Source organism: Mus musculus, chromosome 19, assembly GCF_000001635.26.
Source record: "Mus musculus strain C57BL/6J chromosome 19, GRCm38.p6 C57BL/6J".
Lineage (NCBI taxonomy): Eukaryota > Metazoa > Chordata > Mammalia > Rodentia > Muridae > Mus > Mus musculus.
Genome location: NC_000085.6, coordinates 7,574,439 through 7,596,547, shown reverse-complemented (window position 1 = coordinate 7,596,547; position 22,109 = coordinate 7,574,439). Strand labels below are relative to the sequence as shown.

Genomic DNA, 22,109 nt, shown 5'->3' with positions numbered 1-22,109 from the left:
AAGGAAATAGAAGGCAAAAGAGAGCTCACACCTTGAACTGTGCAAAGGGAAAGCTGGAAGAGCAAACTCAAATGGCAGGAGCCTTTATACTCTCAAAGCTGTTCCCCAGTGACACACTTCCTCCAACAATGTCACAACTCCTAAGCCCCCCAAACACATACCACCCTCAGGGGACCAAGCACTCAAACATCGGAACTATGGGTGATATTCTCAATAAAGCCACCAAATCATGCATAGGTTAGACTTTTCATGGCTTTGACAAGTTACCATAAGTTTTGTTTGTTTGTCTTTGAAGACAGAGTTTTTCTGTGTAGCCTGTCTGTTTCTGTAGTAGTCTGTTTCCTGGCTGTTCTGGAACTCACTCTGTAGAGAGGCTGGCCTCAAACTCACAGAGATCTGCCTGCCCCTGCTTCCAAAGTGCTGGGATTAAAGCTGTGCATCACCAGCATCGCTGTGACAAGTTAAACAATTTAAGGAGAGAGGAATGTATGTTGCTCACGGTTTTAGAGTTTTACAAACATCATGATAGAGAGCACATGGGACAACTGTTCACACCATGACAGCCAAGAAACCCTGGAGTAAGAGTGGGGTGTACCCACACAAGCTCACTCTCTTCCTTTTTTTTTTTTTTTCTCTGTAGCTTTCAGCCAATCAGACAGTAATGCCTACATTCAGGTCAGGTCTTTTCCACTTAGGAAATCATCAGACACATGGGGAGCACGCCTTACTGATCTTCCAGATGTATCCTGCCTTACTGATCTTCCAGATGTATCCTAACAGGCTATGGAGGAGGCTGAAAGTGAAATGCTCAAAACTTGGCACAAAAGAACAGCAGAGGGCAGTACTGCTTTGCCTTCCAGAGAAATGTTCCATGATAGCATCTACAGCAAACGCACACAGCTCCTTCTATAAGTGCCTTTGGGCATACCTAACTCCAGAGTTTATCTTTAGAAGGCATTCACAGAAAACTGCACTTGCTATGGAAAGGTTTGTTTTTGCTGCTGGACTGTTCTTTGCAGGGTCAGACTCACCCCTGTGTCTGGTATGGCAGAGGTACTTGGGACCAGCCAGGTCTACATAGTGAGTTCTAGCACAACCATGGCTACACACGGGGGGGGGGGGGGGGGGGGAGGCCTATCTTTTAAAAAGTAATAAAATATCAATAAAAATGCAATCTAGAGCTGAAAAGATAGGTCGGTGGTCAAGAGGCTCCTGCTCTTGCAGAGGGTTCTAGCTCAGTCTCAGCACATTAGTCAGCTCACAAGCACCTATAACTCTAGCTCCAGAGGATCCAATGTCTCTGGCCTCCATGAACAAATGCACAAATGTGGACATAACCATGTCAGATGCATGCACATGTACATAATATACAAATAAAGCTTTAGGAAGTAAAAATGCAGTGTGACTTTAGCAATCTAAACTCTGAGATGATTCTTCTATCAACTTCTAAGTCCTGGTTCCAAGGACAAGCAGGCTCTTCGAGGAGCAGCTCAGTCCCCCAACAGCTGTACTGGGGCTGGAAATAAAATATGGGTTCACCTTAGGAGGGACTTTAGACTCTATCTCTTTTTAAAAATCCTTTCATTGATTATGAATTTCACATCATGCATCGCAATCCCACTCATCTCCCCATTACTTCATATCCACCTGCCACTTTGTAACCCCCCAAAAGAAAACAAAAATATAAAAAAGTAAAACATCTTGCCATGAAAGATGCAGTGTATCATAATGTGTCCCACAGTAGACCCTTTTGGCCACACATCTTTATTTGCAAATGTTTATTGCAATGAGTCATTGGTCTGATTCAAGGCTTCTAGCTTCTGCTACACAATCAATACTGGATCTTCATGGGGACTCTTCTCAGATATCCTGTGGTTGCCCTGTGTCATAGAGATCTTCCAGCTTTGGATCTGCAGAACAAGCCTTTTCATACACTCCAGCAGTTCACGGGGGTAGGGGGTAGATGTTGGGGTAAGCCAACTCAGAGACTTAGATCTGGCCTGAGTAGAAGCTGAGTTAGGCAGCCACCCACTCTCCTGCACCCACACCACCAGGCGAACTTACCTGCACAGTCCCAGCTAGCTCATCCAATCCAATGCTGCAGCTGACAAGGGGCAGGGGCAGCTCTCCCACTCTCATGCCCTGGGGGCCAGCTCACCCTTGCCCTTGCCATCAGAGCCAGCCCACTATGCTGCCCAGGTGAATGCAGGGCCCACTCTCCTTAGCACTGCAGCCAAGGGCAAGGAGTGGGGCCAGCTCTCCTACTCTCCTGACCTCAGGTGACGCACATGAGTGAGGGGAAGGCATCTCTGCCATTCCCATACCACCTCAAGTCAAACACAAATTCTGTCTTGATAATGCTTCTGTAATCCCAAAGACATGCCCAGCATTGTGCTGGGTCACTAAATGAAAGAGACTGATAAAGGATTCACTAAAGTTCAACTCAAGGCAACGTGCAGTCTAGAGCAGAGAGACACAATTTCACATCCTAGCTGTGTAACTTTTCAGAGCATAGAAAAGTCTGATAATGTTTTGTTGGCCTAGTACTAGTTGCTGAATTGTGAGTTTCTTTCTTAATTGCAAAGGATGGGCTGAAGAGATGGCTCACAGTTAAAATCATGCAATACTCGTTCAGAGGACCTAGATTTGTTTCCCAGCACCCACAACCATCTTTAACTCCAATTCCAGGGAATCTGATGACCTCTAACCTCAGCAGGCACCTGCACACAGGTGATGCATATAAACTCTGTCACAGGCACACGCAAACATACATATAAATAATAGGTTAGTCCTTTTCTTTAATTGCAAAGGAGCTTCAATTAGATGAGATTAAAAAAAAAGGGGGGAGTGCCAAAATCAAAATACACGTGTGGTGTGCAACGGTGAGCAAGCGGTGTTTACCACTGTTGCTTGCGATGGTGGAAATTGCTCATACGCCAACAAAAGAGGAAAGAATAGAGAGAGGGATTTTGATTTATGTAATTGAGCAGCTAAAACAAATAATTTTATAATTCTGTACGCACAGAACAATTTTCACCTCCCTGTTTACTTTGTTCTTTGGTCAGCCCCAGCTGGCCTCTTTCCTTGGGACATCTCAGGCACTATGTACCCCTGCTGCCTGATGCACAAATGTGCAGCAATTTAGATGGTCCCCTGAGAACTTCCCAGGTGCCTTCAGAGGAAGATTACACACACATACACACACATACACACACACACACACAACACACACATAGGGGTGAGGGTAGGGCATGAGAGGGGCAGACAGCTGCCATTGTGCTAACAGAGGTAGAGACTAGAAAGCAAATCTTTACCTCTGGTCACAGACATTTTTCTAATTAGCACACTGAATGCTAGAGATAGATTTTCCTAGGAAAAATTAAGGTCTTGATAATCTGCATAATTGGAGCCTAGAAATGACCTCTCCCAGTGAAATGAAGACTACCCATGGGGATTGACTAAAATATTAGAGAACCTTTCCACCCCTGGTAGAGCAAATAGGCGGGGGGTGGGGGGGCGGTGGACTGTGTCCTTACTGATTCACTTGAATGAGACTCCTCTTTGAGGCTCAAGGGGCACACTGAGATGGACTGTTGGGAATACAAAGTTTATTTGAGGAATTATTCATGCCATAGACAGCCTATTAGATTTTCAGACAGTATCCTGAGAAGGGTGCCTGCCAGGGCCTGTAAGACTGGGGCAAAGGGCACAGTGCTGGTTTCCCACAGCCCAAGCAGCAGTCTGGTCTGGATTCTAACAGAGGCCAGCCTCTGGGTTGGATTCCAAGTTGCATGGTGCTACCATGTGAGCACTAGAATCCTGCCTTGAGCAAACCTTTTGCAAAGCATTCAAAAGCATTGCAAAAAGACTGGGGGGTGGGGGGCTGGTGAGATGGCTCAGAGGTTAAGAGCACTGACTGTTCTTCCAAAGGTCCTGAGTTCAAATCCCAGCAACCACATGGTGGTTCACAACCACCTGTAATGAGACCTGATGCCCTCTTCTGGTGTGTCTGAAGACAGTCACAGTGTACTTAGATATAATAAATAAATCTTTAAAAAAAAAAAAAAAGACTGGGGATTGTGTCTTCATTCTGCATCCAGAACATAGTGCCACACTCGGTCCTGTGCCCCAATGGTGATCACTTAATTATGGGTCCTCTGCATGTGTCAGAAGTCACTCTGAAATGGACTTCCACTGCTACCTGCAGAGCAGCTAAGCTGGACTCACTCACAAGTGTCAACAACTGTCGTTATGACCCTGCAGAAGCTCAAGAGCTCTGACTGTGGTCGCTCAAATTACAGAGGTCAAGTTCAGTTCTGCAGTCCCAGGGGCTGGCTGTCTTCCCACTTCCCACTACAGGCCCTGAGTGAGCAGGTCTGAGAGGCAGGAGGTAGTCTGGCCATGTGAGAGGCAGGTTTGCTTCTTTCTCCTCTCTCCTGGTACCTTCTGCTGACATAAGTATTTGAGGCATGAAAGAAAAACAGGCTGGGCCAGGGATGTAGCTCAGCGGTAGAGCACTGGCCTTGAATGTACTTACCCTGGGTTTGTTCCTGCAACCACAAAAACAAATAAATAAAAATAACTTGGATTGAAACATTTTATTTTATAAATAGCGGTGTTATGGTTGATATGGTGGTTAGTCTTGTTTGGGGGATTTGATGGATGGAATATAGCATCACCATGGAAACAAGTCTCTGGGCTTGTGTGTGAGGGATTATCGAGATTAGATTAATTGAAGTGAAAAAAAAAAAAAAACCTAAATGTAGCAGACACCATTCCATGGACAAGGTCCCAGACTGAATTAGAATAAGAAAATGAGCTAAAGCAGGGAGATCTCTCACTCTGGTTTCTCACTGTGGACAGAATAGGACCAGTCTCCTCCTGCTCCTGCTGCCAAACCGTCAGCGACCGTATACTGTATTCCCGGTTGCTTTTGTCAAGTATTTTGTCCCAGCATCAAGACAAATAACTAACAAAGTCAGAAAACCAACTCTCAAAAATTGTCCTCTGACCTTCACAGGAACCCCAAGATGTTACACACACACACACACACACACACACAGACATACACACACAAACACACACATAAATAGATGTAAAAATAAATAATTAAGTGGATATAGAAAGTAGCCTTGTGCATCTGATTGAAAACAAGCTTAATTGGGTCAGGGATGTCGCACAGTAGGTAGAGTGATCTATAGCATGCTTGAAGCCCTGGGGCCATCCCTTAGTCCCCCAAACAAAGCATAATAGCACCTATAATCCCAGTGTTTGAGAGGTAGATGTAGGAGGCTCAGAAAGGGTTAAGGACATCCTCAGCTACATAATGAGTTGGATGCCCACTGGGACTACATAAAAGTCTACCCAAAACAAAAACAAAAAAACCTTTGGCCCACATAGGAGCTATCCCCAAAAGAAATTCAAATTCAACCCCCTTTAAAATGCTGTATACAGGGAATAGAGAGATGGCTCAGGGGGTGGGGGGGTCAGGAGCACTTACTGCTCTTGCAGTTTTGTTCCCCAGAACCCATGTGTGTTGGGGGAGGTGTCACTACCATCTGTGACTACAACTCTAGAGCTTCTGACAATCTGTGGGTCTGTTGCCCTGACACACAAGTGCAAGTCAGTGGGCAACTTTTGGGAGTCAGTTTTCTCCTCTCATTGCATAGGTTCCTGCTGTGCATCAAAAATTTTCCTGGGGAGATGCACATGTCTACTCATCCCAGATAGGGAGACCACAGCAGACCAAAGTACAGATACCACTGAAGTCCAACTTAGTGAACCAATTATAGGAATATGGGTGAAAGGTTACTTAGAGGAGCAGAAATGACCCAGTGACAGCTGCATCACCAAGGCCCACCTCAGCATAGGTGATAGCTCACAAAAGCTGGGAACCTGGAGCTCACTCCACAGCCTGAAAGCAGTTCACCAGGTTGAAAAATATCCTTTCCAAGTGATTCGGTTTGTCTAAACCCCTTCCGGGCAGCTCAGCTGGTTTCTGCTTCTTCCAGGCAGCTGGTCTGATCTCAGTCTCTCTAGCTTTGCTTGTCAGAACCCTCTTTGCACCTTGGCTTGTTTGAGAGTGACTCTCAGCAGTTTTATTGCCTACTCTGGGGGAGAGGGACCTAGTGAGCCTGATCAGTTTCAGGAACTTCCTGAAGCTATTTTAAATAGTTGACCTCCCTGCTTAAAATGCTTCCCTGCGGGAAGGAGTGTTCCAGTTTCGAAGGAGACTGTTATGCAACAGTCCCAGGGACTGAATTCAAGTCCACAGGCTTGGGAGCAGGGGCCTTTACCTTCTAAACCATGTTACCAATCCAAGACACAGCATAACCTAACATTCTATAAAGTATTGAGCTATGATCTGAGACACTGTCAAATACTGCTAGGAATGTTGTTAGTTATAAGCTGCTATTGTAAGCACCATTCATGTGTACTTTTCTTTCAGATAAGCTAGACTGTTGGCAGCCTGGCATATTTTACCCTTTAATTGGCAAATGCCAGATACTTCCCTGTACCAGCTACTCTGGATGGTATGTGGTCAACCAAGCAACACCTCTCTGGGTGACTAGTCACCACACTATGGCAGCCAGGCATACGGTGACTTGAAGTAACTGCACTCCAGTTATGAGAGGTACAGCTGCCACTGCAGGAGGCCTTGTTCCAGAGAACTCCCAGAAATCTTGTGATTGGTCCTTATACAGGGCCAGTGATTGGAACTAGGTACCATTAAGTGATGGATGGGAATTTTGAAGCATCCACAAATGTGCCTTGCCCCTTTTCTGTCTACAAAAATAGCTTGTTTTCCTGTTTTTTTTCAGGATAGTTAGGAGGCCTTTCTTTCTTCCATAAGTCTCCAGGATAGGCTTTTTGTCTATTTGTGGTCTTTAACACGGAATGAAAGCTGGACTGGCTACAAAAACAAGCAGAACGCTGGGGCTTCCAGTGACATCAACAGCCACCACTGTATGAAGGCAGCTGAAGAACCCTGTGGAGTCACAGGAATAGAGAGAGGTCTCTCATACCTGTGGCTAGAGAAATACACCAGGCAGCTGACCTTAGGGCTCTGACACCTAAAGTTCTGAGATCTGATGCCAGGGCGCAGAAGGGTTTGGAGAGTCCCAGTGAAAACAGAAACTTCAAAATGCCAGAGACAGGGCTGGCGAGATGGCTCAGCGGGTAAGAGTACTGACTGCTCTTCTGAAGGTCCTGAGTTCAAATCCCAGCAACCACATGGTGGCTCACAACCATCCGTAACGAGATCTGGCGCCCTCTTCTGGAGTGTCTGAAGACAGCTACAGTGTACTTACATATAATAAATAAATAAATCTTTAAAAAAAAAAAAAAATGCCAGAGACAGCTGGTCAGGGTGGTGCACACCTTTAATCCCAGCATTTGGGGGGCAGAGGAGAGCAGATCTCTGTAAGTTCAAAGCCAGCCAGGATTATATAGTGAGACTCTGTCTTAAAAAAAAAAAAAAAAAAAAAAAAGGCAGATCCAGATGGTAGAAGTGTTGAAAGGGCAAGGGACATCAAAGAAGCTGAAGCTATTGTGAAAGATGAGTGATTTTGATTTGTGGAAGCTGAGCCTATGAGATCTTTCCTAACTGCTACAAAGTTTGGTGGAACCAACAGAGACAAACAAGCCATAAGTCCTGACACTCAGAAGCTGTACCACAGCTGGCTGTGGCCCACTGAGCCCACAGCAGTGACTCTCTAGCAGTGACCCTCTACTGAGAACAGCAAGTCTCTGGCTCTGAAAGCTTGCAATCCTAAGCTTCTGCTTCTCAGAGATTAGAACTATCTGCCTCTGGGCTTGGAAATTCACCCTCTGAATCTAAGGATCCCCAACATTAAGAGTTGGATCTTGCCTCTCTGTGATTTCTATCATGAAAGAACAAAAGAGGCACCCCCACCCCAGCTCACCCCTGCCAGCCATTTGTAACACCAAGACACCGGGTGTTCTATTCCTGTGAAGAGACACCATGACTACAGCAACTCTTATACAGGAAAACATTTAATTGGGGCTGGCTTACAGTTTGAAGGTCTAGTCCATTGTTATCATGCCCAAAGCATGGCAGCATACAGGCAGACATGGTGCTGAAGAGATAGCTGAGAGCTCTACATCTTGATCCATAGGCAGCAGGAAGAGAGCAACACTGGGCTTGGTTGAGCTTTTGAACCTTTAAAGCCCACTCCCAGTGACACGCTTCCTCCAACGAGGCCACACCTCCAAATCCCTCTAAAGTAGTGCTACTCTTTGATAACCAAGCATTAAAATGTAAGAGCCAGGTAGAAGTAGCGCAGGCCTTAATCCTAGCACTCAGGAGGCAGAAACAGGCAGATCTCTGTGAGCTCAGAGCCAGCCTGGCCTACAGAGCAAGTTCCAGGACAGCCAACGGTACACAGAGAAATCCTGTCTGAGCCTATGGAGGCCGTTCTTGTTCAAACCACTGTACTAGTATATCATCAATTTTTTATAAATGTGTTATGTATGTCGTTAGACTTTGTGTCTCACACTTATACTGCATGTCTATTGAAACTGTTTCTTGACAACTTTTTAAACTTTTCTACATCTTTATGTTGCTTTACCAGGTCCTAGAAGTTATACTTTTTTTTAGTTTTTATATGTGTGTGGGTGCTTTGCCTGCACGTATGTCTGTGTGTGCAGTGCTGGTGGAGGGTAGAAAAAGTTGCTGGATCCTCTGGAGCTGAAGTTACAGATGGTTGTGAAGAACCACGTGTGTTGGGAAACAAAACTCAGGCTCCCTGGAAAAGCAGCCAGTGCTCATAACCACTAAGCCATCTTTCCAGCCTCAAAAAATATTTATTTTTCTAAGAAGGAACCAAAATGAAGCCATTTTAAGTAAAACTTTCATTTTAAATAGGAGTCAAATAAAATTTAAGTTCCCAAGACCTCCCTGGGTACTGGGTACTGGGTGCCTGTCATCCTGTTTGGCAGAGAGAGATACACATAGGTAACTGACATCCTGGTTGACAAGTTCAGACATGAATGTTAGGTTAGTGGTCCTGCCATAGTTGAATAGCCCAACCAATGGGAACAGGATAAGTGTAGCACAAAGACAAGTTCCTAAGGAAATCCACTGTCCCTAAATCCTGATTGGTGGAAAATGTAACTGTAACTTGGCCCAGATGTTGGTGATTTTCAAGCTTTAAAGCTCTGTAGCACTCTGGCTCCAGGTCACAGTTCAGCTCCCAAGTCTGTCCTGCAGCCCTGGTCAATCAGTAGCAGCTTGGTCACGACACAGTTTTGTCCTTTGCATTGATCTGGTGTTTGAGTCGAGTTGGATTTAAGCAGACCCCATAACATTTTGATCTCCGACTACAATGGTAAATTGTCAATTTACTGGCCAAGAATTCACGATCTACTTTGAGACTATTAAATGCAAATGAATTTAGAATTAGTATATACTTTAATTGAGTTGAAACTTTAATCAAGATTGTTTTATTATCTCTGTGTAGTAATCATTTTGTTCAATTATATACTACACACAATCTCTGTGTAGTAAATTATTTTTGCCTTAAAGTCTGTATTTTCTTCCAGTTTTTAAAAACTTTTTATAGTGCTTACTTATGTATTGCATGCAGATATATGTGCACCAATATTATGGTACATAAGTGGAGGTCAGGAGACAACTTTTGGGAGTTGGCTTGTTCCTTCCACTGTGTGCATCCCATGGACTAAACTCGGGTCCACAGAATTGGCAGCAAACAGCTCCACTTTCTGAGCCCTCTCCACGGCCCCAGATTGCTTTTCCTCATTTGACAGTTAAGTTTCATTTAGTTCTCTTGTATTTGTTTTTTCTCCTTCTTTCTCTTGCCCCACTCACTATTAGTTTAGGTATAAATTAATATTATCTAAATATTATGAATATTGTGTGGGAGGGTGAGCATCGGGACACCTGCCCTTTGAACTTAGGTCTAGGTCCTTTGGGTTTGGGGACCTTGAGCACTGACGTGAAGCCCTAAGGAACCTGAGCCAAAGAAAACTATTCTCTCAGTGCTGGAACTCAGCGAGCACATGTGTATTCTGTGCAAGATGCGCATAAGTCGGGAGAAAGCTTTTACAGAGCAACGTTTCAATCCTGACCAGGGCTCCAACAGACAAGATGTATGTCACGGCGAGCAAGCCAATAAGCAGCACCCATCATGGTTTCTGCTTCGGTTCCTGCCTTGAGTTCCTTTGAGCGTCTCTCAATGGACTGTGGCCAGGGATATGTAAGCCAATAAACCATTTCCTCCCCCAAGGGGTTTCAAGTCTTTATCTTAGCAATAGAAACCTGACTAGAACAGAGCTGTACTGCAGAAGGAAATCGGAAGGTTTTAGGATGACACGAGGGATTGAACCTAAAACTGCATGCTCGCCAGGAAAGCACTCTATCACTGAGCTAAAGCCCCAACACTCCAGGATTTGTCCTTCTCACACCACTGAATATCCATAAACTCCAGCGCCTGAGTCTCAAAGCGCCACGTTGAAACAAGTTCTAGGCCAAGATCCCTGGCTATCTGATGTTTCCATTTCTGTGTACCCAGGCTGTCTCCTTTGGCATACCATAGTATCTGGCACGCAGTAATGCGCTTCACTTGAGATAACAGTGTTGGACTCTGTTTTCTGCAATACAAAGGGTACCACAGCAAACAGAAAGGCCAGCCAGGAAAGACTGTTATCCAGAACAGAGCCCCGAGCTTCCCTCCAGAGACTTCACACCAGGTAGCTACTGCAGTATCCTCACAAAAATTCCTTTCTTGTGGTTTATTGTATGTTGTGAAAATAAACCTAATTATAAAGCAATAGAATCTATAAATCAAACTCCAAACCCTCTAGCAAAAGAAGAGCCCAAAAACTGGGCAGTCATTCAGCTCATTGCTTCTGTTTCTTGTTTCTGGAGAGCATGACTCCAACGAGGCCCAAGGCCGCCAAGCCCACTCCAGCGATGCCTACCGCCTTGACCGCATCTCTGACCTGCAACAGAGAGGAGGGTGAGTCAAGCTCTGTGTAACGAGTGTGGGAACAGGCTTTTCATTGACCAGGGTCACTCTGCTCATGTCACTTCGCATGCCCCCTTCGCTTCCAGTGGCCAAACTGAAGAGCCAACAAATACTGGCAGGGGCAGTGGGAAGGAGAGGGCTGGGCAAGGAAATGAATGGACAGAACCAGCTGGCCTGGAATTGACACAGACTCAAAATAGTAACCTGAATGAGGCTCTGGACTATTTAAAGCATACAAACCTTTGTAAGGCATCTATGGAAAGAAGAGAGGGATGACAGCAGAATGGGAAGATGGACAGCCAGTGGGCAAGTGTAAGGTCAGGAAGGGATTGCAATTGAGAACTCAAAAAAAAAAAAAAAATCTGACCTCCATGAGAGCAAGGACCTCACCTCATGCCATGTGTCCAGTGTCCGGCCTGCCAGGCTTGGAGGTGCTCAGCCCTTTAAAGGGCTGGGGTTTCTTGTGTTTGTTTGTTTGTTTGTTTGTTTGTTTGTTTGTTTGTTTTGCTGAATGCTTGTTTTTCTCTTATGGAGTCAGGATCTTGCTCTGTAGCACCCTGAACTCAAGACCCCCTGCCTTGGCCTCCTGAGTGCCAGGCATGACACTACACCCAGCTCTCTCTTTGTATGGACTCCAGTGTTCACCAAGAGACCAGAGTCAAGACATAGTTGCCTCTATTCCACAGGTCTCTTTTTATTTATTTTTATTTTTATTTTTATTTTTTTAAGAAAAGGTTGCATGTAGTCCAGACTGGTCTCAAACTTGGTCTTAGTTACAGTTTCTATTGCTGTGATAAAACACCGTGACCAAAAGCAACTTGTAGAAGAAAGGGTTTGTTCTATCTTACACTTCCAGGTAATGCTCCATCACTGAGGGAAGGCAGGGCAGGAGCCTGTGTGGAGGCCATGGAGGAACATTGCTTATGCTTGCAGGCTTGCTTCTCATGGCTTGCTCCTCCTGCTTTCTTAACACCTGGGGCCACCAGCCCAGGAATGTTAATGCCTACAGTGAAACGGGCCTTCCCGTACCAATTATCAAGCAAGAAAATGCACCATAGGCTTGCTCACAGGCCAATCTGGTGGGGACATTTTCTTAGTTGAGGTTCTCTCATTCCAAAACTACTCTAACTTGTGTCAAGTTGATATAAAACTAACCAGCACCAAAGATGGCCTTAAACTCCTGGTCCTGCCTTTACCCACCATGCATTGGGATTCCAGGAGAATGTGAGCCACTGAACCTCTCTATTCTTTCTTATTTATTTATGTATTTATTTATTTATTTTACCTCCCAACCCCCGTTCCCCTCTCTCCCTTCCTCCTAGATCTTCTCCCCACCCTTCCCCACTTCTCTGCATATCAACCAGGCCTAGCATATCAAGTTGCAGTTAAGACTAGGCACATCCTCTCCTATTGAGGCTAGATGAGGCAGCTCCTGCTCCCACTGTTAGGAGCCCCATATGAAGACCAAGCTATACAACTGTAACATGTGCAGAGGGCCTTGGTCAGTCACAGTCAGGCTCCCTGGTTGTGGTTCAGTCTCTGTGATCCCCTATGGACCCAGGTTAGTTAATTCTGTGAGTTTTCTTTTGGTGTCCTTGACCCCATTGGCTCCCACAATCCTTCTTCCCCCTCATCCACAAGATTCCCCAGGTTCTGCCTAAAGTCTAGGCACCAGTCTCCATCTGTCTATTCTTACCGGTCTCCATCTGTCTATTCTTAAGTAAATTCCACTAGTAAAGGTAGTTATGTAATGCAGATGTGAGACTATCTGACTTGAGCTGCTATCGAGTAGGACAAAAAGCATTGCAAAAGAGGGGGTGTAGGGAAAAGCTAAACATTTGTCAAATTCCACTCCCTCCTAAAACCTAACTGAAATAAAAGACAGCATTTGTTTGGGCTGGGAGACAGCTATGGTCGAGCAACAGCCTACCATGGAGAAGACACTGAGTTCACTACCCAGCACCACAGAGATCTTTCTTTTTAATTAGAGGCATTTCGTTTTTTGTTGTGAGCCTAGCTCTTATGGCTGAGGACAAAGAAGCTGAGAAGTAGCCTGTGTTAAAGAAAGAAACTCCTAAAAGGGTCAGATGGACACACCCAGGTTCCTCTGGAAGTGAAAAGGAAGAGAAAGCACTTCCTCCGTCAGATGGACACACCCAGGTTCCTCTGGGAGTGAAAAGGAAGAGAGAGAGAGCACTTCCTCCAGTTTCACGGACCCCCTCCCTCGCCCCAGCAGAGGCGTGACTGATCTCTGGACAGGGTAAAACAGAAGCTCTAGGGATCTGCAAGTCTAGACATGCATTCCAGATTGTATCGTAACCGCCAACGGGGCACTGAGTGACTATGAGCATGCTAAATTGAGCCTCCAAGACCCCTCTGCTGTTCCCAGAATGTCACCCTCCACTCAAGCCTGGAAGAGTTTTCTAGGGAATCTGACCATGCCAAGTAGAAACAGACTGTGGGTACTGAAAACAGCCCACTGGGGTCATCTCACAACATTAATGAGCCCCTTGCCCTCACCCTATTCATTGGCTCCTTACCTAGTGCCTACCTTCTATACCCCCTGCCTTCCCTCATTGTTAACCTAGTTTGGATGCAAGTGTGAATGGTACTACCAACCAGAGAGCTCTGACTGCTGGCTGGCCTCAAGCCATGGTGTTATGGAGTTACCTGGGGAGATGGAACAGTGAGTAAGTGCTTGACTTGTAAAACAAAAACCTGAGTTCGATCTCCTGAACCCCTTAAAAAGCCAAGTATGGGGGCATGCATTTGTAACCCAAGTGCAGGGAGATGAGAAAAACCCGTTTCCTGGGACTGTCAGTCAGCTCAGCCTAGTTGACAAATTCCAAGTCATCAAGAGATGTTTTTGTTTGTTTGATTGTTCGTTCATTTAAAAAAAAATAGGGACAGTACCTGCAGAATGACACTGGAAGTTGACTTTTTGCCTCTACATACACTCAGACACACAGGAACACACACACACACACACACACACACACACACACACCTTTTCTATCCAGTGTTTTCCTTGCTGAGTTCTATATCAGGAGGGGTAAAATGCAGATAATGGAGGAGGAACAACATGAGCCTCATTCTTTCCTGAAAGCCATAATGTGCAAACAAATGCTGATACTGCTGGTTCAGACAAAAGATACTTTGTGGAGGCACACAACAATAGCCCCAGTGTTTGTGGTCACACTTAGTACACAAAGAGAATGGTTAGGATATGAATATAGTATCTAGTTAGTCCTGGTGGTACTAAGAAAGTGGTACAGTCAGATCATACATACATACATACATACATACATACATACATACATACATACATACATCTTTTTTATATGTACTTAAGAACATGTTATGATAGCTTGGTGACAGGTTCTATGTAATTAAATTGAAGTTTTATTTAGGTAGACTGAGTTCTGCCTGCTGGTTAGAAGTCTCTACTCTTTGTTTTGTTTTGTTTTGTTTTGTTTTGTTTGTTTTTCGAGACAGGGTTTCTCTGTGTAGCCCTGGCGGTCCTGGAACTCACTCTGTAGACCAGGCTGGCCTCGAACTCAGAAATTCACCTGCCTCTGCCTCCCAAGTGCTGGGATTAAAGGCGTGCGCCACCACCACCCGGCTTAGAAGTCTCTACTCTTATCAGGGAAAATTAACACTTGTTCAAAGCTGCCTGCAGGGAAGGGCATCACAGTAGAGCAACATCACACTGCAGGTCCGATTTCTGTTTGCTAAAAGAATGCTTTCACAGAGCAAAGTTATTGTTATTTACATAGCCTGTGAGGGTTTTTGTTTTTTGTTTTTGTTTTTACTGTTGCCTGCCAAATGTTTGAGCCTTATTTTTTTGCCAAAAATCTCTTTGTTCCTGTAATTTCTATCCCTGTAAACATGCCTAACTAAATTCCCTCTAGTGATTAAGGAGCTCAGAGGCCACTAACAGATGGCCACATAGCAGGAATTATAATACTGTTTATTGTTGCATCGTGCTATATATAGATAACATTTCACACATAAAAGATCTTTTTAAAGGCAACATTTCTTAGTGAACTGTTATTATGATTGATTTCAGATGAAGAAATGCCTAAAGCACTCATGAGGCACACCTCTGGGTGTTGCTGTGAGGGCCGTCCAGAGAGGATCAACATGGGGAGACTGCCCTGGATGTGAACAGCACCACTGCATTCGCTGAGAAAAGAGGAAGAAAAGAGGCTGTGCACCAGCATTTCCCTTCCTCCACTTCCTGACCCGCACTACCCCGGCAAGAACCTCCCACCACCACACCTTCTCCCACGGTGAGGACTGGTTGCTGCCAGTCATCAGCCAAAACAAACTTCCCTCCTTAACCTGCAGCCTGCTGGATGTTTGATCACAGTGGTAAGAAAAGCAGCTAATGTAACTATTGTAGGGTTGCTGGTCATTGAGTCCACAGGGCCTTGAGCCTTGTGCAAATAGACAGACTTTCTGAGTACTCATTTTCTACCTTTTGTTTGCTTTGGTTTTTTTGTTTTGTTTTGTTTGTTTTTTCAAGACAAGGTTTCTCTGTGAAGCCCTAGCTATCCTAGAACTCTCCCTGTAGACCAGTTTGAACTCTGCCTCTATCTCTGGAGTACTAGGATTAAAAGTATGCCACCACCGTTATTGCAGTCACCCAGGAACCAGGAACTAATGACATTCGTCTCAGATCCCTGTCTGCTTCCTTCCTCAGAGTGGCTGTTCTATGTCACTAAAGCCAGACTGTGGCTCACACCCTCGGGAGTGCTCAGCAAACACTAGCAACATTGCCTTCCTCGCCTGCTTAGTTAGAAACGTGCTTGCTGCTCCTCTATGTCCATTGCCCTTGACAAGGGTATATCCTTGTCATAGCCGATGAGCAGTATTCAACTAATGGAGGGCAGAAACCAGATGCTGCCCACTGGAAGATACCTAATGTCTCACTGTAGGGAAGAGTGACCAAGCCACCAAACAGCAGTCAGTGCAAGCAGTGTCAGAGGAAGGTGAGACTGTCCCGGTCAGCAAATGTCTCCCCATCTAAGTCACAGTGGCCCAGAGAGGCCAGCAGCCTCTCCCTGGGTGAACCAAGGAAGAAGAGTGAGCTTTGGGAGTCTCTGCTGCTGTAATCCATCGGCTGCTTCATGTTTCGAGTCAGCCCTGTGAGGATGCTAAGGATACTCCTCTCAAGTGCCCAACCCTGAAGAGACTTGGTGCACCAGGGTGAAGGGATATCCAGAGAGGGTCCTACCCTCTCAGAAAAGAGGGGGAGGGGTGTGGGGAAGGGACTCTGTAGGGGGGTAAGGAGGGCAGTGAATGGGATGTATAAATAAATAAATAAATAAATAAATAAATAAATAAATAGGAAAGAATACTCCTCTCTAGTTCACATGAAATCCTCCAAAATCAGTTCTCATAGTTACTATACCAAGTGGAGGGGGGCCTGACTAAATACATCCTCAAAGATCACGTAGTTGGTAAAGACGGGGCCCAAAGGGCTGGAAGCAGAGTGGTTAGCTCAGTGGTAGAGCTATGATAGGCAAGACCCTGGGTTTAATCCCTAGCAATGAAAAAGAAGGGAGTCCCTGTTGTCCATCACCACATTAGTCAAGGAGAAAGAGAAAGGATTTCAAAACACAGATGTGAATAACCACACATCTTAATCTCTCACCCATGCAACACTGAACGTGGTAGCACTTGCCTGGGTTCCCGGCACTGGGCAAGCTAAAGCAAGAAGACCAGCCTGAGCTACCCAGAGACCCTGTCTCAGAAAAGAAAGGGGGAAAACGGCAGGACCACCTCTAGGCTGAGGACAGTGCTATCTGTAGCCTGCTAAGGGAGGTTGGCTAGATGAACCTGCACATCAAACCACTTCTCTGCCTCTCACCAACACAGCTACATCTGACTTCCAGAAAAAACACGGCACAGGTCTGAAGGCCCAAAAGGATGAGTTGGCTGAAATGAATGGCCATAGCCAGAAGCCTTGAGTTCTAGAACTTTGTGATTCCTCATCTACAAAGTGGGGCTCACAGAGCTTGCCTCCAAGGCTCTGGAGCATCATCACAGGGATGCAATGATCGTGACCTGTCCTGGGTTCAATCCCCAGCACTGAAAAAGAAGGGAGTCTGACCTGCTGTCTCATCTTCCTGTCTCCCCCCACCCTCACCCCCACCCGCCTCTGACTGTGTCACTCTTAGAGACAGGAAGCTTACATTAGGCTATTATCATCTTGTTTGTAATTCTGTCTCCAGCCACACTCAGGTCCAGCCACTGGCAGTTGGGAAAATGACCTGACACCTAAGGTCAAGGTACAGGGACGGTGACACACCTGATCACTCCGAGGAACTCCATAGCGTAGTTCATTCACAAAGTGCTCACAGTTCTCGCTGGTCAGCCTGTAGAGCACCTCCTGCCCCACCAGTCTCTCAGCCCGCTGGATGATCTTGCTCAGAGGCAGTGGGGTGTACTCCTCGTCATGTTTGTTATTGACCTGGTACTTGTCCTTCCCGGCCACATGGCACAGCAGTTCTTTCTTCACTATGGCCTTGTCAGTCAAAGCAGACATGATGCTGGCTGCCCCAGCTCCTGCGATTTCACCTGTGGAGCCACAAAGAACAGAGGGGTTGATCCTGGAAAGGGCCACAGAGGTTCGATGCTAGCCCACAGCTGGGCATCCAGGCTTAGCACCATCCACAAGGGATGAACAGGATAGAAACGGGTTAGATGCACACAGTGTGGCTTTGGGAAAGGTTCCTGTGGTCCTTGAGTCCTTATCAAGATGAAGACTAGTAAAGTGCCATGATTTCCTATGATGTTTTAGTAGTAGCCGTGGTGACGAGGGTGGTGGTCAGTTGAGGGATGAGACAGGGCCTCACTCTGTAATTCAGGATGATCTCATCTGGAAATTACTATGTAGTCTAGCCTGATGTCAAACTCTCAACAGTTTCCTGCCTCTGCAGTCCATATGCTGGGATGATGGGCACACACTACCACCCCTGGCTACTGGGATGTCAAGCATGCACCCCCATCTCTGGCTACTGGGTGACAGGGACACACCACCACCCCTAACTACTGGGTGACAGGGACACACCACCACCCCTGGATACTGGAATGATGGGCATGCACCACTACCACTGGCTATTGGAATGCTTCTTTAACCTGAAGAAGCTAGTCTTCTGTATTGTAACTACTTCTTAACTCTGCAAACATGTGCACAGAGCTCCCTCATCTTTCTGGGGAAAGAGTTTCTAACTATTGATTCCATCTGGATAATTCCTTGACCTCACCAGGCTGATCACATCAGGAGAGAGGCTGGTCTTCCTTCCAGAAAAAAAAAAAAAAAAAGAGGCTGCTCCCCTAGAGATGATGCTAAAGAGACCCAGGGGATGCAGGGGCAGCCCTGGCCAAGATCCACACGTAAGAAGAGGCAAGAGTGAAGTGACTAGAAGAGGAGGAACTTGGGTTCTGTAGAACTAGGATAGGGCAGTGAGCATCAGCTGACAAAGCACAGAGCCAGGGCATCCTAACCCAACCACCCATACCACGGGGAATGAGCATGTACTGGGTATGATGGCTGGGAAGGAGCTATGAACCCAAGAGGTAGACCCAGGAACCCAGGGAGCATCACCAGATTGGTCCCCTGCCAGGAGCAGCAACAGCACCCCAGTAACCAGGACAGGACCAGTCTTTAAATATAACATTGACACAGCAACAAACAATAGCCGGAAGGAAAAGAACAGAGGCTATGTGACCCCTCTTCTTTGAAGTTTTAGAATAGGCTGAACTCTTCGAAAACATAAAATGTTTGAACCCAGCATAGTGGTTTAGTCCCTTGACCCCAGAATTCATGAGACAGGCAGACAAATCTTTGTGAGTTCAAGGCCACCCTGGTATATACATAAGTGATGGACCAGCCTGACTCCATTATAAGATTAAAAGCCATCTTATTACAAGGTCAAAATTAAGTTCATTTCTGTGTTCTGCAAAACCTGGATTTGACCAGGTTTTGACCCATTTTCTGGAGTTGAACATGTTCCACACCCTCTACTCTGACCTCTACCATGATATTATAGGATGTTCTGCCGCATAATGTTGAAATGGTCAACCAAGTTCCTATGTAACCAAAATGCCTCAGAATCTCCCAACCCTTGAAACCTGCCCAGCACTGCAGTTTGTGGCTGTATAAACCCCACCTTCTCTTGTGCTCCATGATATTTTGATACTTTCTCCCCACTTTATGGAGATAGCCCTATCTGACAGAAAATAAAGCTTGCTTTATTTGACCAAAATATTTTGGGTAATGGTCTTTACTCTCATTCAGTGGGATTAACATGAGTTCTAGACCATCTGGAATGATATAGTGAGACCTAGTCTTTTGTTCTGTTTTGTTTTGAGACAAGATCTATGTAGCCCTGCCTGTCCTAGGACACTCTAGGTAGACTAGGATTTGAACTCACAGCACAGAGATCTGCTTGTCTCTTCCTCCCCTCCTGAGTACTGGTATAAGAGGAGTGCACCACTACACCCACCCAGTCATGAGACCCTGTCTTAAAAATATGAAAATTGAAAACAGCTATGTTTAAGACATAAGACTTGGTCTATCACAGTCACTCTTGGATTGGGGAGGGACTCACAAGTCTCTACCCCTTCCTCCTGAATTATTGTCTAGGGATGGATTCTAGGGGCAAGACAGTCATTGTCTTCTGTTGTGTACCTACGGACGAGCCCACCAGGTTCCATCAGATAGTTCCAAACCTAGGGTCACACAGAGGACCCTGGTTAACTAAAAAAGAGGGGGGGGGAGGGAAGAAGGAACAAGAGAGAGAGAGAGAGAGAGAGAGAGAGAGAGAGAGAGAGAGAGAGAGAGAGAGAGAGAGAAAGAACATAAATATAGTGTTACAATTCTGAGGGAGAAGGCTTCCCCAATGAAAGAGTTACAGCTCTGCTCTGGCAAGGGGAAGATCTCCCCAATGCAAGTGTTATGGCCTTGCCTTCCTATGTCTCATCATCAGCCTTATATTTTCTAAATATTTGTCCTTCCACACTTGCTCAGACACTTGAAGGTCAGACAGTCCTCTATGCCTAGGGGCAATCTAGAATTGTATTAGAGATCATCTCACTGCTGATTGGTTGTAACAAAGATCTGACAGCCAATCACTGGGCAGGAAGTGGAGGGTAGAACTTCCAGGGAGAGAGAATGATGCAAGAGAAGAGAGAAGAAACAGGAGATTCAAGAGCAGACATTTATTAGTTTGGTAGATTTCATCTGCAAGTGCCCCAGCTTGGACTCAGACTCCTCTGCACTCTGCACAGAGAAGGCTGCTGGTGAGAACTGTATAAATGTCGTGGAAGGTGAGACTAAGACTAGGTGATACATTGGAACTTTTTAATGAAAGCAGGGGAATTTGTGATGTGAAACCCCAACATCTCTTCTATCTGAGAGAGATCACTTAGTAAGAAAGGGACACATACCCTGATCATGCCATCCACCCCAGCAACCAACCTCCTGGAAAGGGAGAACTGGGACCAGGTTAGGCCAGGTAGGGGGAGGTAGAAGCGAGTCCTGTAGTTGAGGAATGAGTTCTAGGAGGACTAAGGGCTGCTAATGGGCTCAAAGTGAGTGACAGGAAGATTTGATTAGGGTGGACTGTGGCTGGAAATGTCCAAGGATGGAGGAATGGGGTCAGGAGAAGAGGGCCAGCCGTAGCCTTGAAGACCTCTGTTTCTGGGGTACCTTCACCTCCAAGAGTACCAACGAGGTGCTGATCACTTCCTTGGACTCAGGAAAACATTTGCAGTGGCCAAAGAGGAGACTCACCTAGTTGTTGCTGGTGGATGGGGTGCTGAGTGATTGGTGAGCTGGGAGGTGAGTCTGTTGTGTGTTGACTGGAGATGAGGAATAGGATCCCAGTACGGCTCAGACCCCAGTGGGGAGCAAGACAATGGAACAGCTCTGTTCCAGTGGGGAAAGGTTCCCCAGCAAGTGTTACACCTCTGCTGGGAATGATACCCTGGCAGTTGGGAGCCAAGGAATACTACAAAGTCACACTGCACAACAAACCTACCTCACACAAGAGCTTTGTTGAGAGGGAAAATCTCAGACCAGAAGCATCAGGAAACTGAGGGAAAGGCAGGCTTTATGATTTCCAGGGTGGGGATTAGTAGGATTTCAAGTTCTGAGCTCGGGCTTTTTACTCTGTGAGGCAGAGCTTGGCCATCTGCATCTAGAGGGGCTGGATCCAGCCATTAGATTGTTCTCTGTGTGGAGCCTGGAAGTTGAAGGTCCTTAGGGGCAGGGTCTGGACACTCACACACCTTGAGGGGCTTACACACTGGGCTCCAAGGAACAAAGCCAGAAAGCATCATGACACATCAGACTGCCTGCACATAAACTTAGAAACAAGTGGTTGACGGAGAAGCATGGACAGCATAGGGGCACCCGGTTGCCCACAGCTCCCCACATCCTTTCCCAGTCCCTGGACCCAGAACAGTGAATGCCCTGGTGTTCTTACTTGGAGGAGCCAGGTGGATCACGTATCCATCACCAACATAGATGGCCCAGTGTCTGTACATAGGGCGGAAAATCTCAATCAGGTCTCCAGGCTTGGGTTCTGGCTGCAAAACCAAGAACAGAACTATTAGTGATGGTGTGAATCCTTGACACCAGGACAGGCTGGGTTAAGAAGATGCAGCCAAAAGTTCCCCCAAATCAGCTCCAGTAGGCAGATCCATGTGGATGCAGGCTCTGCAGGTCTGATGCTGGCTCACCTCACAAAGCTGAGATGCAGGCCTTCAGGGAACATGCTACCACCCCATCCCCAACTTCACCCCAACCCCTGCACGTACTATGACTAAAAACTGCAAACAGGGCTGAAGAGACACCTCAGCAGTTAAGAGTGCTTACTGCTCTTGCAGAGGATCCAGGTTAGGTTCCCAGCACCCAATGGTTGCTTACAACCATCTATAACTCCAGTTCCAGGGCATCCAATGCCCTCTCCTAATCTCCACAGGTAATACATGAAGATAGTACACATACATACATGCAAAACACTAGTGCACATGAAATAATCTAAAAAAGAAACCTGTAAAATGCATGATACTATAAACCTGGTC

The 22,109-nt window shown here is 46.0% G+C and overlaps 1 protein-coding gene across 3 annotated transcripts in view; it reads right to left on the bottom strand.

The window, feature by feature from the left end:
* Window positions 1-8,002: 8,002 nt before the first annotated feature.
* Plaat3 (phospholipase A and acyltransferase 3) overlaps window positions 8,003-22,109 on the bottom strand; it is a 31,087-nt gene continuing 16,980 nt past the window's right edge. For 2 of the 3 annotated variants that reach the window (NM_139269.2, NM_001362425.1), the window contains exons 3-5: window positions 21,509-21,611; window positions 17,326-17,594; window positions 8,003-10,983 (exon numbers count right to left, since the gene is read on the bottom strand). In NM_139269.2, coding sequence (NP_644675.2) covers window positions 10,882-10,983; window positions 17,326-17,594; window positions 21,509-21,611 — 474 coding nt within the window. In that variant the 3' untranslated portion in view covers window positions 8,003-10,881. The remainder of the gene's footprint in view (window positions 10,984-17,325; window positions 17,595-21,508; window positions 21,612-22,109) is intronic. The other variant, XM_011247220.2, reaches the window with a different exon arrangement.